Raw genomic sequence first — 17,732 nt, forward strand, 5'->3', positions numbered from 1 at the left:
TATACGTGTGTGTGTACATACATTCACTTGAACAGGTTGCCCAAGGAGGTTGTGGATGCCGCATCCCTGGAGGCATTCAAGGCCAGGCTGGATGTGGCTCTGGGCAGCCTGGTCTGGTTGTTGGTGACCCTGCACATAGCAGGGGGTTGAAACCAGATGATCATTGTGGTCCTTTTCAACCCAGGCCATTCTATGATTCTATGTCTGTATCATATATGTAACAAATTGCAGGCTGTGGATTTCTTTTCCAACAATCTTCTTTGTAACCACTGTTAGAAAAATCCACACTGTCTGCATCTTTGTTGGCTATTTCATGAAATTCTGAACGATATCCATCCTTTTTGCAGCAAGGTTGCAATGGAAGCTGGTATATACAATTGAAACATATGTATTTATTCTTCTGGGAGAGAAACGTGGTTGCAATTCTTCTCCCACACTTCTTTAAGGTTTTCTTCCTCAGTTTTAAGCTCTACTAGCCCCACGCAAGGGCACTGGGCAGAAGGACAGGGCAATAATGTTAACACCACAGGGCTTGAAAACCACAGTCCTCTTCCTGGCGTATCAGAGCTGGGTACTCCTGGACAGCCAGGCAGGTTTTAAGACACTGTATTAGAAAACACATATATAATTTTCTCTGAGAGATTCTGCTGAGTCCCCTCGATAGCTCCTAGCCGCAAAACGCTTCACTTTTAAATCCATCCAACCCCAACCACCACACAGCCTTCCCAGGCAGCCCCTGACAGGAGCCCGCCCTCAGACAGGCGCTGAGGCGGGAAAGGCCGCCCCCCTCCCCCCCCCTCCGAGGCCTCCACGACGCCTCTCGCCTCAGGGGCCCCTCTCAACCTCGGCCCCGCCTCCGCCCAACTGACCACGCCCCCACAAGCGCGGCCCCGCCCTCTCCCCGGGAGGCCTTTTGTAAGTAACAACAATACCCTTCCTCTCCTCCCCTCGCGAAGCCCCGCCCCCCTCCTCCCACAAACCACGCCCCTCCCCTCCATACGAAGCCCCGCCCCCTTGTTTACCGCGCAGCGGGGCCCGGGCGCTGCCCGCCACCCGCCTCCATGTTGGAGCGGCCCCGCTGCGCGGGGGCGGGGCGGGGCGGGGCGGGGCGCGGGCCGCTGACAGGCTGCGAGCGGTGGCGGCGGGCTGTGGCGCAGCGCGGCCCCTTTCCCCTCCCTTCCTCCCCTCGTACCGCGTTTCCCTCCTCGGCCGAGCTCGGTGGCACCACGGGAGGAGGAGGAGGAAGAGGAGGGGGCCCGGGAGCAGGGAGGGGGGGCCGCGGGGATGAGATAAGCGGGCGGCGGGCATGGAGGCAGCGGGGCGGCTGTGCCGGGGGACGCGCTGAGGGGGGAGGAGGAAGAGGAGGAGGAAGGAGGAGGAGGAGGAGAGGCCCCGCGGGGCGGCTCAGGTGGATGCGGGGAGCGGTGTGAGGAGGGCGGGGGGGGCTGCTGAGGAGGGCCGAGGGGGTTTTTAGGGGGCAGCGGTTCCCAGCGGGCAGCGCTCGGTGCCGGGGGGTTCCTCTCGCCTTTCCTCTCCCCCCCCTCTCCCCCCTCCCCTTCCCCGCCCCTCCCCTTCCCTCCGCGGGGAATCGGCGCCGGGAGGAGGCGGCGGTGGTAGGGCCGGAGGGGCCCCGAATACGGGGCTGCCCCCCCCCCTCCCCGCCCGCCTGGCTTCATTCCTGGAGGAGTTTTGGGTTTTGTTTTTATTCTTTTTTTCCCCCCTTCCTTTTTATTTTTGTTTTTTTAAATCTGCGTATTGATTTTTACACAAACAACCCCCCCTCCCTCCGCCTGCCTCCTCCTCCTCCCCCCCTTCCCCTCCCCGCACACACGAAGCCTCCGGGAGGGAAGCGGCCAGGTGAAATCTCCCTCTGTTTCCATGGACAACCCGTCCATTATCACCCAGGTGACTAACCCCAAAGAGGAAGAGATCCTGTCCTGCGCTCAGGATAAAGGTGAGCGGCGGAGAAATGCGCGGGGAGCAGCCGGCTTTCCTCACCCCCTCGCTGGGGACCTGAGGAGGTTGAGCTGTTGGTGGGATGGAGGGCTTTGCTGGGGAACTGTCGGCTGGGCACGGCCCACAACTTGCCAAGGGGTTGGGCTGCGGGGTACGGATTAGAATCGGGGCTTAATTCAATAGAAGGCTTTTGTTTGAGAGGCGGGGATGTAACTTTGGCAGGTTGTCACTGCGCAGCGCGTGTTCAGTACCTGCCCTGGTTTTGAGATCTGTGCTTTGAGATCTCAGCTTCAGCGCTCATTTTTTTTTCATCCCTCTTCTTTGGGATTCCTCCTTTCTTTCTTCTTGCTTCCCGTCTTTCTCTCATCCCACCTTCCGTGCGTTCGAAAAATCCATGTAGCTTTCAGGTCTATGTTTTTTCTTAAAGGCTGCTTGCTGCTGGAAGAAATGCGGGCGACTTGTAAAAGCTGCTGGCCATCCCAACGGCTGGGTGGATCAACAGCTGTTGCTTGCGTAAAGCGTCGTGTCCAGGCGCTGTTTCACTCCAAAATAAGATGGATCCAGCTCGGCCAAAGGAGCTGCTGCTCCTTCAGAGCCTGGATGGCACTGGCCCGCCATCGCCTTCTGCCTTCTTGGACGCTCGGTGGGATCTTGGGCTGAGTCCTTGCAGACAGCATCAAGTGGTGCTGGTGGGATGAAGGTGCCTCTTCAGGGTTGATGGGAACAGAGTCCTATGTTTGGAATGGTTTTGGAGTGCTAGGTTTGTGCTTTGTTGCGAGCAGGGGAAAAAAGGCAGAAATTGCTCGTGTGCAAACATTGTGGCGATGTTGTGTGATGTAGGTATGGTGGTAGATCTCCATATGGTCTACAAGTGGTAGATTGATACGTTTGCCTCTTGGACCTGGGCGTTTGATCCCCAGGATGCTTCTGTTTTTGTGTGGCTCACAGCAAGGGGGTCCTGGGCAGCTGCAGAAGTTGCTGCCGGTTGCTGGCAAGTGAAAGGCTCACACCAAGTCACCGCATGCTCATCTCACGTGTGCTGCCTGCAAGAGGAGGATGGAGATGGATGTCAAAAACATTGTGTCATTAAGGTGGGATGTTCCACTAAACCAAAAGATAATTTTCTTCTTTTTTCTTCTTACGTTGCTCGCTTTTTAGTTTGTATTGCTTGAGCAGTGGCACTCTGTGCTGAGGCCTTGCTCATCCCTGGAGATTACTGGCGTTTCCTTCTCTTTTGGCAGCACTGAGTGTGGGGTGTCTGCAGGAGCACAGCGCTGCTGCTCTGCCTGTGACATCTCCTAAGGCTGCTTTGGAGCAGATTTATGTCACACAGTGCTCAGATGGTGCCGTGGTCTTAACAGCCTCTGTTATTGCAGTGCTGGAAGGTTTTGGGTAGCATTGCTAACAGCTGGTCGAAGCCTTAATGTAAAAAAGGCAGTTGGGAGAAACAGGAGAAATTGACAGCTCCAAATAAGACTGAGCATCCACATCAAACAAGTGGCTTGAGTGAAGCCAGCTAATCTGTGTATCAAAAATATGCATCTAACTTGCATAACTATGCAGTAACTTGCATAAGATGCATTGTGTTCTTGCTGTTGTTTTGTCTGGAGCAGAAAAATCACGATGGGCTTTAATTACATAGCAGGGGCCTTGCAGGCTGCGAGCAAGCATGGGTGGGCTGGGGAGAGCAGGAGGACGGTAGCTGGAGTTGAACAGGCAAGAGTGTGAGCTTGGTACAGGAGGAAGATGGGTTTTTTTTCTGTTTTTTTTTTTTAAGCTTAGTCAAAGTGCGTTTGGACTGATTTATTGCTTCGCAGCATGGTGGTACGTGCTGTGTGGTGAGCCTTGAGCATGTGAGAGCAACTGTGGCAGAGGAGCTCTGCCAGCCCCCTGTGCTGGGCTGGGAAGGAGTGCTGCTGCCTGCCTGTGCTGCTCCTGCTACAGGTTTTCCTTCTCCCACTTTAGAGGTATATGCAGCTTGCAAAGACCCCACTGTGTTCCCTTCCCCTATTGGGCTGTGTGTCACTTCACCCTCTGCTCTGTTCCGTTTCTGAAGTTTGGGCCAAGCTTTTGGGTAGGATGAACTCCAGGAGCCCAGAGCTGTGGTGGTGAATGGAGGGGCTTTCAGTGGCAACTGATGCTCGGAGCGAGAGCACTGCTGGTTCTGTCTGAGCACATTGGTACAAAATGGCTAACAGCTATCCAGGCACCCTGAACTGCCTTTAGCTAATACAAGTATCATCCGGACCTGTGCTCTTCTGCAATTCTGTGATACAGTGAGTTACAGTAGCACCGTACTGTGTGAGCAGAGGCTGTCCAGCCCCCTGGCAACCTGCATTCAGCGCTGGGTCGCAGGAATATGGTCCTGGAGTGGCTTCAGGAATTGAGGTTTCTGTAAGATTTTTGGAGCTGCCATTGGTGTTTCTTATGACGAATGAATTTTTTCTTCTCCTTAAGCTCTAGAGAAGCAGTGAGTAACTACTAAATAATGCATGTGTATACTTTGGAGTGTTGGATTATTTTTTTCCGATGTTTTTGAAGCTTTTAATCAAGTGTGAGTTCAGCATTTAGCTTGATTTATTTTTATTAGTATGTATTTATGTTTTAAAAGGAGCTTAATGCTCAGTATATGCTTATGGTCAGTTGCTTCTGTGGAAGGGGAGCATGGCTGGCAGAGCCAAAAAGCTGTGTCCTCACCATGGAGCAGTTCTGTTTTTTAAGTAAATATTGTGCTTTATAAATATAAATGCCCAACAATTCTCTCACTAATCCAGACGTATTAAAAATGTTTTTTGAGATAAGTGAGGCTATGATAACTTACTAAGCTTATTAATACTGAGAAGGAGCTTTTACTTACACTTAACAAACACCCAAAAATTTAGAAAGTGGAAAAAACCAGCTCTTGGCACACAAACCATTCCTTAATGTGTTGCCACACGGTGGTGCACTGTATTTAGTTGTCTATCAGAATGAAAGCTGAAGGCAGAAAGGTGCTACAACCGTGCTTTATTATAATGGCAGCACTTGCTTTGCAGTGCCTGCAGTGCTTGTGGAGGATTTTGGCCTCGAAGCTGTTAAGTCAGTTCTGAAAAACAAACATGTTCTCCCATTTGGAAGCGGTGTGTAAGCGATCAGAAATGTTTTAAGCACTGAAATCAGGAGAAATGTAATTCCCTCATAGGTTGGCAGCCCTGTGCATAGCAGGGGGTTGAAACTAGATGATCATTGTGGTCCTTTTCAACCCAGGCCATTCTATGATTCTGTGAAGTAAGAAAAAGAGTTCTTCGCTGCACTGTTTTGTGTTGTGATTGTTGTGGTCGTTTCTGAAAACTAGAAGCATTAACAATGCTTGTCTCCAGAAATTAAAATGTAGATAGAACGATGTGTTATATCAGCCATAAATGGGACCAGTTAAAAAAAAAAAAAAAAAAAAAAAAAAAAACATAAAGAAAAGCTGAATATCTGACACAGTGTAATCCATTTTATAGATAAAATCAGCCATTTCTGCTGCTTTTATTTTAGGAGTATTTATTCTTTTATATCATTTGGACAGTGACCTCTAATGTAGCAGTTACATCTCCAGAAAAGCAAGCAGTGATGCAGTGAGTATGGCAGAGGGAATGTGGTTGTGGGTGGGTAACACGTAATGGCCCAGAGAAGCAAATCTCCATTCTTTTAAATCTACATGCTTTAATTTCTTCTTCACAGCTGATGTAAATTCCTGCTGCTTCCATGGGGCTGGTGTGGGAGCAGTGCAGTACCAGCCCAGTCCTTCTGCAGGTACTCGGTCCTTCAGACCCTGCTGTTCAGATTTCTGCCTTCACATCCGTCCTTCCTGACTTTGGCTACGTTTGTCAGTCAGCTGAGCACCTATTTTCAGTTATATGGAACACCTGAGTGTTCTGGTGTGTCTACAGAAATGTGTTTTCTTCTATGATAAAGCAGCTGGGAAGCGTTCAGAATGGAATCTAAAGCGTTGCTAATTGTTTTTAATGAACAGTGTCATTTGCTGAGGGTACCTTCTCAATCAGGCGAGCTTTCATTCAGAAAAATTGGATAAAACAAACAGAACAGAACCAATAAAGGCAGTACTACCATGTAAAATAGCAAGTACTTAGGATCTAAAGTTAAAAGCTGCTTTTGAGAGCGCAACCGAAGTAAATCGCTAATTGTATCTTCTACAAGATGCATTTTGAAAAGATATTAAAAATATTTAGGAGCCTTTTTTGTCATTACTTCATCAGAATTCAAAGTACTTAAACATCTGGAGGCATTCAAGGCCAGGCTGGATGTGGCTCTGGGCAGCCCGGGCTGCTGGTTGGTGACCCTGCACATAGCAGGGGGTTGAAACTAGATAATCATTGTGGTCCTTTTCAACCCAGGCCATTCTAAAGACACATCAGTGTTCCTGGGACCTTGTCTCAAGAAATTTGTATGGTATTATCTACAGATTTTTTTACTTTAAAGTAGTATGCAGAAATGGAAACCACATCAGCAGTGGGTTGGAATGTGAACTGCTCACAGAGGGTAAAATTTTAAATCATTAACTAATGACATAGCTGTTACATGAAACCACGTAGCCATACAGTAGGTTTTATGTTCCTGGGAGACCGTAGTAACCTGCAGTAACCCGAGGTTTGATTTAAGGTGGCAGCTAACAAGCTGCAGTGTGCTGGCAGTAACATGGACGATAGCTTGCATGAATATCTGGTATTGAGTTGGTGCCGGTGAGCTGCGGCACTGTTGTTTCTTCCTACTGCATGCCAACTCCATTTCACGTTTGTTTCAATGCAGCAGTTTAAGTTGAGCTTTGAGGAGTTTACCACACCTTTTTGAGAAAAGAAAAAAAAAAAAAAAAAAAAAAAAAAAAGAAAAACAAAGTTGACCTACATTTGGTCAATTCAGCATTCAGAAATGCAAATAGCATTTTCTGAGATAATCGCTGCAATGCATCGTGATGGGTGCTGCGCTTCGTCTTTCACAGTTTAATCTGCACATTGCAAATCAGCTTCCGGATAACATGTCCAAGTTTCTTTCTTTAAAGTGATACCACATGAAAATGCTGGGAAAGTGAAAGCTAAGAGGAACCAAACTTGCTTGTCTGGGTCAGCGTTGGTGAGAGGTATTGCTCCCGTTGCCTGCTACAGGGCTTCAGCTGTTCTTTTCTTTTTTGAGGCTTGTTTTTCTGCCACACAATACTTAATTTATGAATTTTGCTATCTTGTGGAAGTTGTAATTCAAATATGAAAGTGGCTACAAAGTAGTTCTGGCCTGCATATTTTGTATATGTTGAATCTTAAATGTTCATCCCGTAAACAAGTACGCCTTGTTTTGTGACAGTGTGTAACTTCTTCATTGGAAGAATTTGTTAGCAGTGTCCTCCATGTTTGTTGATCAATGTTATTTTCTCACTGGAAATCCAATTTTAGGCAGTCCTAGGAATGGAAATCTGAACTTTAGGAGTGAATTACTCCAAGCTTACCCTATGGAGAATTTCTTTGACGTTGTTTGGCTGACTTTGTCAATCATTTGAAGTATTTCTATGCAGAAGGATTAGGAGACAAGGGGCAGAGCAGAAGGTAAGAACTCCTGGCTCTTGTGGGCTACCAACCCCAGCGGAGGGGCAGGGAATGGGTCTTGTAGGTGCTCCTGGCCCACAGAGCATCCTCCAGCTTGCTCTGACCACATTCTTGGCCATGGGTGATGGCACAGCTACGTGTCTGAAGACCCCACCTGCATTGCTGGTGAGGATTACACGTCGTGCAGGTCATTGCAGAAGTGGAGACACGGCTGAAAAGTCCCACAGAAATCCCTTTGTGTATCTGTTCTATGGAAAGATGCTGATAACTTCCAGGTAGGGTTGGTGTGGTGGTGCTGGGGAGAGCTGTGCACTGGTGGGCTCCCAGTTAGGGGTCGAGGAAAGGTGCTTTCTGGGCTATGATGTAGCCAGAGTTATTTTTAAGAGTTCCATATTGGAAATGTTAATCTCCTATAAATGCTATTTTTACCAGAGTTTGATGGGAGCTCTTTTTATGTGGAGAGGTTAAGATGTAAAACGGACATAGATGTGACAAATGTGGAAGGCAGAAGCAACATCTAAATAGAACAGTAACATTCTGTTCCAGGCAGCCTGCTGTCCTATCAGTTTGGCCTTTTGTTTATTCTTAGCATTTGCTATAAGACAAAATGAATTTGTGAATCTAAATGAGTCTCACACAGTCCGGTCCTCTCAGTACCGTTGCTGCTTTGTGACATAGGTATTAGGGATCAAAATACAAGCTTTAGGCAAAACTTGTGTTTAGGAGAAAACTCACTGTGCACTGTTGGGCCTGCATGAAGTTTGTAGGCTTCGCTCTGTGTTATCAAAACGATTGCTTACATAAAAGTGCCACAGCTTATTTTCTTTGTACAAGATGATAAAGCATGATTTAGAAAAGAAAGAATGAAAAGCCCATTATTGGAAGTGATTGGCTATACTAGAAACTAGAATTCTATTATCTAGGAAATTTATTGTGAGTTAAATCTGAATAAACTTATGGTAGGTTTGGACTTGAAGGATGTTGGGTTTTTAAAATGAGATTTTTTTTCCTTATTTATTTCTGCGGAGAAGAACTATTAATCTCCTCTGAACCTCTATTACTGTTTTCCAAGCCTGATGGACAGGGGCAAATAAGAAGCTGCAGGCTGTGTTTTGTACTGAAGAACAACAACCCCAAATGAAGGATGTCAAAACCTTCTATGTATGTAATTTCCTAAGATTTTTTTTATTTTTGGTCAAAATTCAACACAGTTCTGTAGGAAACAAACCGCTGATGAATCTAAACCAGAATTTATGGTATACGTGGTGGTGGTTTTGTTACAAGCCGGGTCATCTCTCATGGGTAATGAACCAGTCAGTTCTCTCAGTGCTTTTTTTCTCCCTGCTAGTCTTGTAGAGCCTCCTTATTTTCTTGGTGGAAAGTGCTGTATTGATTTTTTTTCTTTTTTTTTTTTTTCAGTCACTTCCCTGCTCTCCCCCACCCTCAGAGCTCTCTTGCTTCCTGCATTGTAGCCTATGGTTTCCACTGGGATTAGCAGCAGAAAAAATCCTGCTCTTTCCTCGTGTGCTGGAACCAGCGGTGAAAACTTAAACTTTCCTATTTTGTGAGTTGCAAGGCTGTCATCTCCACAGCATGGAGCTTCTCCTGGCTCTGGAGTGGAGGTGGGGATGTGTCCTGAGTCGGGAATGAGCTCCTGGAATTGTACAACACGGCAGCAGCTGGACGGTCCCCATCTGCATAGCTTCTGCTGCTGGTACAGTGATGTGTGTGGAGGAATCAGGACATGTAACTCTTCTTCAATGTTAACATAAAGGTGTGGATTTAATACATAGTTCTTGCAGGCATGCATTTAAGAGCTTGCATGTGCTACTGTTTTGGTTTTTTTTGTCCACCAAAGCTGATATGTACATACATGTCTGAATATCTGCATACTTGCGTTAGATACCATGATTGCACGTACGTGTGGTTATTTGAGATCTAAAAAACCAGAGGGTTCTGGTTTTGAAGTTGTTTTGTGGTTGCTGTTTGCTTGAATGCTGAAGTTGGCAACTTTTCCTAGCTCTAGTTCAGATGGAAGTACACTGAAGGAGTGATCAGTAGTGACACATTCCTGGAAGATGTTTGGTCATTTATCCCAGCTTATCTCTCTTGCTCTATTTTGCCTTTTTTCCCCTCTGATGTTTCTGGATTGTGGCAGCTGCCTCCCTGTGCTTTGGTGATGGTGAAGTCAGAGGGGCTCAGAATTTGGTGCTGCTGATGCCTGTGTGTGGGTTGGCTTTTGTATGAGAGCCTGTGGGAGATGTTGGGGAGCAATATGGTGCAGCCATCAGGAACAGTTGGCCACAGTGCTGCAGGAGCTGCCTGAAAAGGAGACATTCTGTTTCTTGACTCCTTATTAAAATCTGGTGGGATTATGGTTTTGATCTTATGTCCGATTCAGGATCATTGCTGCAGTGAAGATGTTTCTCTCTTCCCTTTTTAAAGATTGTTTAAAAATGTTGAGCAAATATTGTGCTGTATTGAAAGGGAGGAGATGCCTGAAAAGCAACAAATCAACCAGTAGGAATGCTGGGCTGTTTCCTTCAGAACTGAAGTCAGAATGTCCAGTCTGGCTAAAAGGAAGCCTTTACTTGTGCACCATGCAGGTAACCTAAGAATGGCTACCAAAATAATTTACCTAACAATTCCTAAACAGGGTTAGCTGACTGCAGTTTGCATTCGTATCAATAAAAATGGTGTTCTAGAGGTACAGGTTGCCTTCCAACATAGGAATTGTCATCTGTCAGACAGGGAAGGAAGAAGAGATATCTTTACTGCTTATGTCAAGGAACTGAAGTGACATGCCATGTGAACTCATAGCAGCAGTTTCTCTGTGATGTGTTTGGGAGTGCTGGAAGACGACTCTTCATCAAATCAGCCATTGGCCACCAGCCAGTTCTCATGGCTCTCATGTTATGAAGCTGGTTTTGTTGAGAATCACTAAGTTGAGAGTTTTGGAAAGCTGCAGGGGTTTTGTGTTCATCGGGGAATCAGAAAGAAAAGGGGAAGAGTGCTGAATGCAATCTACATTGCAATTCATTTGCTAATTACAAATTGACATCAATTGAAAAGTCCCAGAAGGAGGTGGGTTTACAACATAACTGTAAAACAATTTGCATCAGTGTAGAGGTCTGTAAAGTGCTTATCCACAAAGGAATGAGATTTTAAGTGGATTTATTTAATCGGGGTTATCGTGAGTGCATAGTTGTGGGACTCCTGTTTTTCCCTCACATCTCGTGTCTTTCTGGAAGATTCCTTCTTGTGTTGAGATGTCAAGGAAGCAGGGATGGCAGAGTTTAACGGAGAATGAAAGTGAAGCCTGAAAAAAAAAAAAAAAAAAATCCAAGAAATGTCTTTGTTAATTGTAAAGTGTATTGAATACCTAAATGGTTTTGTCTCCAGATTATCATGATAAAACTGACAATTTCAATGCAAGCTGTGCCCTGAAATTCAAATACAATTTATTATGCCCCATTAGAAATCTGAAAGCCTCCAGCAAATTTTTATTGCCCGTGCTGAAAAGGATGCTAGCAGCATAGATGCAATACCACACCAACTCTAACTGGTATTGCTGCAAAGCATGCTTGCTGTTCATGTTAAGATTGTTTTGTTTGGTGGTTTTTGTTCCTTTTTTTTTTTTTTTGATTGGTTGATGTGTTTTTTGCTGGCTGCCACTCTTTTGTAAGGGTGTCACGACAGGAGCAGGGTTAACATATCAGACCTGGCAGTTGTGAGGCAGGAATCTGTTCAGGTCTCGTTCCTGTGTTTACACGTTGTGCTGTTGCTGCTGCACTTCCCTGTGGGTGACCTTTGTGGCATTGCTCTGGCAGGCAGGTGAGCACTGAGTTCTTAATGTCACTGCCTCACTTGTGCTGGAGGTGATGGATTCTGCCCCACACCTTAAACTCCTGTTTGTCTTGACTTTAGTAACTAAATACTGTTGCTGTCTCGTGTTATAGATCTGTAGTATTATTAAAAGGAGGTAAACAAGCTGTTTCAGACACGGTCTGCCTCAGATGCAAGTGCAACCCTCTCATCTTCCAGGGGACCAAAGCAACAATACAAAACCAGTAGTAGTAGCAGAGATAGAAGATGTGGAAAGGAAAGCAACCATGACAATCTGAGAAGACGGTATTGGGATGATGCTGAAAATCACACTGCCACGTCCTTCTGAGCGAGTTAACCTGGTGCTCAGGCTGTACAAAACTCACTCCAACCCTTTGAGGAAATGAGATGCCAGGGTTTAAGCACATGCCTTGGTTTGAGTAGTGTTTGTCCTAAAACATAAGAGTAGCATGGATTATGTTTTAAAAACACCTTCAGTGGTACAGGAGACAGATAAAACACTGCTTTACAAAATAAATACATTTTAAAATATTTATATTTGGATTTTTATTGTGAAGGTGGTTCCTTGAGTTCTGATATGTCGTCTTTGTATGGTAACCCCCAAGCAGCAGATGGTCCTATCTTCCATTCTGCTAATAAGGTCAGTTAAAGATTTCTGGTTTGGATAATAAGGTCTCTGTTCTGAATGGATAATGATTGTGACTGGAAAACAGGGTCAGAGTTTTCACCTTTTTAATAGCTGGTTAGGTGATAGTCGGCTCACTGGCGGTTGGGAAGTGCTTTACAGGAGTAAATGGGCTTTCTTACTTTAATTAAGGCCATATGTGTGTAGCAGCTGTGATTCTCTGGGAATCTGTACCTTACATTTTCAGTTAAATAGCTGATAAAAGCTTGCAGTTGTGCAGAAGATGGTCAAGTCCAGAGGGCAGATGTCTTCTGAAGCAGTTCAGATTTTGCTTTCTATTTCACGTTTCAGCATTTCTTCAGGTTGGATAGCTGGCTGCTACAATGGAATAAACTGAGGATGTCTTTCTGTATCTGCTAGGATTGCTGTTTGGACTCAGCCTTCAGAAATGCTTTCTTTATAAATCCCCAGCATACAAAATGGCAAAAACAAACAAACAAAAGAAACACATTCTCTGCAGAGTTTGCGTGGGTTAATGTCTCTGTGAGCAGTTGGCATGCTATTGAGCTAGAGAGTGGAAAACTAACATGCTTAATTCTGAGTTTATGATCTGTTCCAGTGAAAGGGAGCAACAGGGATTTGCTAGAGAGGTCACTTCTAATTTTTATTTTTATTTTTTTTCCTAGAAGAATTACAATACATTTCAATTAAATGGAGCAGCTTGCAGTTTCTTAACCTGAAGATACTCCTGTAGCAGTGTTTGGGCAGAATGTAACACCCGCATCCTTCCCTCTGGAAAACATCGCTTCTATTCATATCCCTTCCCAGAGGCTCAGTGCAATCCTTGGAACAATAACAGGAAAAAATAGCAGTGTGCTTGTGAAGCACGACCTGCCTTCTGGTCCGGGTGCCCAAATATGCCCCTTTGGTTGCTGATGTGAGACTTCAGGCAATTAGCCAAGCCGTGCGTGGTGCCAGGAGCTGCTGTGGGACCTGTGCAATCGCTGTGAGTGGGCTGGGGTGGCTTTTTTGGGCTGTTTGTTCACAAACACCACCTGCATGCAGCTTTCAGCCTTTCCTGAGGAGCTGAGCCAGATGTTCTGCTGTCCCTCTGCTGTGAGTGCATGACCAAAAGAGACACTGTATTGCTGTTTGGTTTGTAGTATTTTCTTGGAAATGCAGCTTTCAGTTGTCACTGGTATCTTAATTAGAGTCATTTACCTTGCTTGGAGGAGTCCTAAATAGTGCTCTACTTAAATATCTGGTAGAATTTCCTCAGGCAAAATATGGCTGGCAGTGCTGGAAGTCTTCAGGACTGAAAGATAGAAATGTGCTCAGCACCTGGGAGACTCAGCACCAGGAGAATTTTCCTCAGTTTGCTTGATAAACTTAGAGGTCAGGGCGTCCTCCATCTTGTTCAATATGCTGTTGGAATACTTTTCCAGCTGTTTGATTAAAGTAATCTTTGATCCTCAAACAGGATGAGCACGTGGCCGTGAGTGCGCAGATGAGCCAGGTGGCTTTCTTCTCATGTTTAGGACCACATCACAGAGTCCCCAGGCTACAGCTCAGCAGTCTTAAGGCATCACAGAGTAACAGGCAGGGGAGCGCGTGCAGCTTTTCTCCAACCTCTGGTTCTCAGTGGATTAAACTAAGTGCAGTGAGGTTCAGAATCCCAGTTTCACCATTGGCTTCAGCTTTGCAGGCTGCAGTGTGGCTGGAGGCACAGGCACACAGCTCTGCTCCTGATCTTCAGCTTTCTCTTGGGAACAGGAGGAGGAGTAGAGGGGAAACTCAGCAAAAACTTTCCATGGGTGGTGGTGGTGGTTTGCTTCTCTAAGTTTAGCAGCCTTGGGGGCGGCTGTTAAAACGGGCTCTGGGTTGTGAAACCGTTCTGGAGAGCATTGGGTACAATGGGACTTGGGGCTGGAAGTCCACCCGTGCTCCTGCTTGTGGCCATGCTGATTTAATCAAAGATTTAGTAGAGCATGGAAGAGATTTACCTTCTTACCCTGTTGTAGGGAAGAACTGTGCAGTTTGCTGGCTGCTGAGCTTTGGACAACACACTCAAGGTGTCATTTCTGGGATTTTCGTGACCTGCTGAAGTCTCCATGTCGTTGTGCAGAGACAGTCCTGGCATTAGCAGGGGCTCATTGTTTTGCATGTGGAGAAACTTCTCCTGGTGTCTGTTAGACAGCCAGGGGAACAATATAGAGGGTTATGGAAAGGCTGCGTTATTCTGAGAGCCTTTCTGATGCTGTTTGTGGCTCCTATATGATGTTCGCAAACCTAAAAGCTGCAAGAGAATCTGATAAAATATCATCACCTCCTCTAATTCCTTCTCCGATGTGTTTGTTCAGCTGCCTTCCTGAGTGAGTAGCACCAGTGTTTTTTGTATGCTCTTGCCCTTGAAGATTTCTATAAATGATAGGTTTCTAAAATCTGCTGTAACTATTTCTAAATGAAGGATACATGCAAGATCACAATCCTTTGTATAGTTACTTATGAAATATCGTTGTAACAAACTTCTAGTTCCCTGCTCTACTGAAATCTCAGGTGTTAAAGGGAAGCCTGAATTTAGGTATGAGGAGGGGCTTGTTGAAGGAAAGAAATAGGACTGTGTGAAATCCAGGAGTATTTGGAGTGGAATTCTAAGGGAGCTCTTCCCATACAGGCGCTGATAGTCCAGGGCACTGCGCAGGAAAAAGTCCAAAGTCTGCATCCCATTAAAAAAGCAAATATCTTTCTCTTTTAGCATGAATATTCAGGAAGCATACATTTACTGTGCTCGTAGCAAGATTAAATTTCCATAGCTCTTCAGAGCTAAAATTGTTTAGATGGTTTTCTGAATTTCTTTTTACTTGCACGTCCAGTGACTCAGGTCTCATTTTGCTCTCAGCAGCAGGGCCCAGGGCTGGGGGTCTGAGCTCTGACACAGGCACATGGGGCAGACTGTCAGGCTTGGAATGCACTAACTTAGTGGTAGTGATGCTTCTAGAATCTTGCTTGGAGTCCCTGCTTCGTACCTTCCTCCTTTTGTGAACCTCACGCTGTAATATTTGGGAATGTTGTCTCATCCTGCAGGTATGCACAGCTTGGCACCTGGACAGGACTTTGTAAGTGAGGGCTGAAGCAGTAGTTCAAGGGGAGTCATTTTGATGCAGGTGCTTGCAAAGCGTTTGGGGTTGGGGAAATGGGTTTACAGCCAAGGACCACCACAGGTTGATCTGTAAGCTCAGCTGTGTGCTCAGTGTGCGACTTAATGGCCCTGTGCTGTGATACTGAGGATGAAATCTAGCTCCCTGCTGAAGCCTGACACAGTAAGATTCATGATGGAAGTCTGCAATTCAGTAAATATTTACAAGGCATTTAGTCATTAGCTAGGTGCTTACATTCTTCCCCCTTTTTCTGTGATCAATGATTAACAAGGTGGTATTTTATTTCTGCTGGCAGGCTGTGGTGTTGCACTATTTCTGCTATTGATGTCCCAGGAAGTAATTTAAGGGAATGAGGGTGCCTAAATAATAAGAATGGGGGAGGAAGGGGGAAGATGGGCTGATACTTCTGGGGCAGATGGAAAACTGAGGAAAAAGGAGAATAAAGCAGCTAAGATGAAGCTGGAGGAAAGATGGATGAAAGGTTTTTAAAGAATTCAGGTTGATGTAAATGTCAGTTTTAAAAAAAAAAAAAATCACCTTTCAGATGTCATGCGAACCCTTTTTAGGTTTTCTTATCTGGCAATATCATTTTATCAAGATAAAAATACTAAGCTTTAATTTTCTGCTACATAAAAGAATGTATAAGAAAGGCTTATTGTTCCTATGAGGCTGGGTGGCTAATGTTAGAAAAGGGTTTTGTGGGTTTGTTTTTCAGCGCTGTCATCTTAACCCATTAATGTTATTTCAGCTGTTGGAAATACTTGTGTATAATTCTTTAAATAGCTGGGGGTTAGTGGCTGCATGTGCTTAAAGAGCACAAGCTGTACACAGATTCCTGTTGCCCACCTTTAGGTAGCAGCATGTGGGACATCCATAGGGCCCTGCTTGTCCAGCAAGCCTCTGTGTCTCCATGGATGGAGCCTTTGCAGCCTCTCTGGGGTTTTACTATCATTCTTAATGTTTAGCAGGAGGTTCTCCTGTAGCAGGAGGTTCTCCTGTAGCAGGCTGGATCCATTGCTGTGTCACTGTGTGCCTCCATGAGCCTTGCTCAGTCTTCTCTGTGAGCTCCCCTTGGATACCTGTATCTGCTTAAAATGGTGATACAGATGCACAGAGGAATCATAAAACACTTGTCTAGCCAGTGTCACTCTTCCTCAAGCAGAGCTGTTCTCTTCAGTATAATGAATCTGCAAATAGGTTATTCTTGCATATTGTTTGTAGTGATTTTCACTTTCAAACCAGTCATTTACTCTACTGGTGGTTCTTTTGGGATCAGGAAGACACTGTAGCAACAGAGATCTCAAGGTGGGGAGCAACACAACTTTATTATGCTTTCATTTCCATCTAAACCTTTTTTTTTCTTTCTGTTTTTATTAGTGTAATGACCTTCTGAAAGTATTTATCCCGTTGTGCTCTCCAGCTCTCTGAGAAGAAACAAAACCCCACTTTCACAACTGTTGTGTGTCAAACTGAAACTTGTACAGTACTGTGATGGTGGCAGCTGAGGAGATGTGAAAGGGGCACACATTGTCATGCACTCTTCTCTTAGGAATTTTCCATGCTGGTTCTTGAGAGGGCATAGGAAACGAGCAGGTATTCACTGAAACACTGGGTGTTTCACTCATTACATCTTCTAACTGCCCAGTGACATAACCAGAAAAATAACTGGGCTGAGGGTGAAGGTGGAAGCAGACTGGGGAGCATCAGACTTGCATGCCAAGGAGCTGGGGTGTGTTAGGATGATAGCTGCAGTGTCAAGGTCGGTAAATAGGAAGCTAACTTATACAGGAATAGTGCTTGCATCCGTTTGGCACAGTAAAAGCCTAAGAAGTGTGAAAGCCTTGCCTCTTAAGAAAGCTGGAAACAGGTGAGCTTAAAAGATGCTGTTAATAGAAATGTTACGTTGGTTCTTATTTATAATAGATCAGCAGTGTGTTCTTTCATTTAAGAAAAGCAAACAAAGCTTCCTAAAAATGAGGCATAGACAGACCCTTCTTCTGCATCCACTTTGAGGCCATCCTGCAAAACACCTCAAGATGCTCGGCTGTGTCTGTAGGCTGCTTTATGAGTGTATTCATGTGAAGGTGCTCTCAGTGCACCTTTCCAAAGATGGAAAGGAGAAGGATAAGCTGATTTTGATCATTATTTTTATTCTTTTCTTTAAATTCCTTGACAACTGAGGTCCTAACAACGTCACGATTTCACTTCTGAGTAGTTTACTGTTGTCATGCAGCATAATTCTGAAATCACCTGATGTTTATCTGGATTTAAAATTCAGATTACTTCCTTCAGCTTTCCAAATTCAACCCTCTCTGCACGAAAGCTTGGTCAGATACCCCATAGCAGTTTTGCATGGCAGTTAGGTAGATATCCTGTAAAACACACGGAAGCTGAGCCTCGGTGATCTCAGTGAGCAGTGAGGATGGTGGCTGTACCCTGTGTGGTGTGAACGTGAAATGGCATTGGGGCTGGTGTCACTGCTCTGCCAGAAATTGCACCATGGACTTCAATGGTACTGGGTTGACATAACTTCTCCCTTTTCACTACTACTTTCATTCTCCTCAGCTG

The 17,732-nt window shown here is 45.3% G+C and overlaps 1 protein-coding gene across 2 annotated transcripts in view; it reads left to right on the forward strand.

Moving 5' to 3' along the window:
* The first annotated feature begins 1,099 nt into the window (after nt 1-1,099).
* CTDSPL (CTD small phosphatase like) overlaps nt 1,100-17,732 on the forward strand; it is a 72,362-nt gene continuing 55,729 nt past the window's right edge. The window contains exons 1-2 of one of the 2 annotated variants that reach the window (XM_085226944.1): nt 1,100-1,408; nt 1,836-1,954. In XM_085226944.1, coding sequence (XP_085083070.1) covers nt 1,879-1,954 — 76 coding nt within the window. In that variant the 5' untranslated portion in view covers nt 1,100-1,408; nt 1,836-1,878. The remainder of the gene's footprint in view (nt 1,409-1,835; nt 1,955-17,732) is intronic. The other variant, XM_085226943.1, reaches the window with a different exon arrangement.

This window comes from Meleagris gallopavo, chromosome 6, assembly GCF_905368555.1.
Source record: "Meleagris gallopavo chromosome 6, MGAL_WU_HG_1.1, whole genome shotgun sequence".
In the NCBI taxonomy this organism is placed as follows: domain Eukaryota; kingdom Metazoa; phylum Chordata; class Aves; order Galliformes; family Phasianidae; genus Meleagris; species Meleagris gallopavo.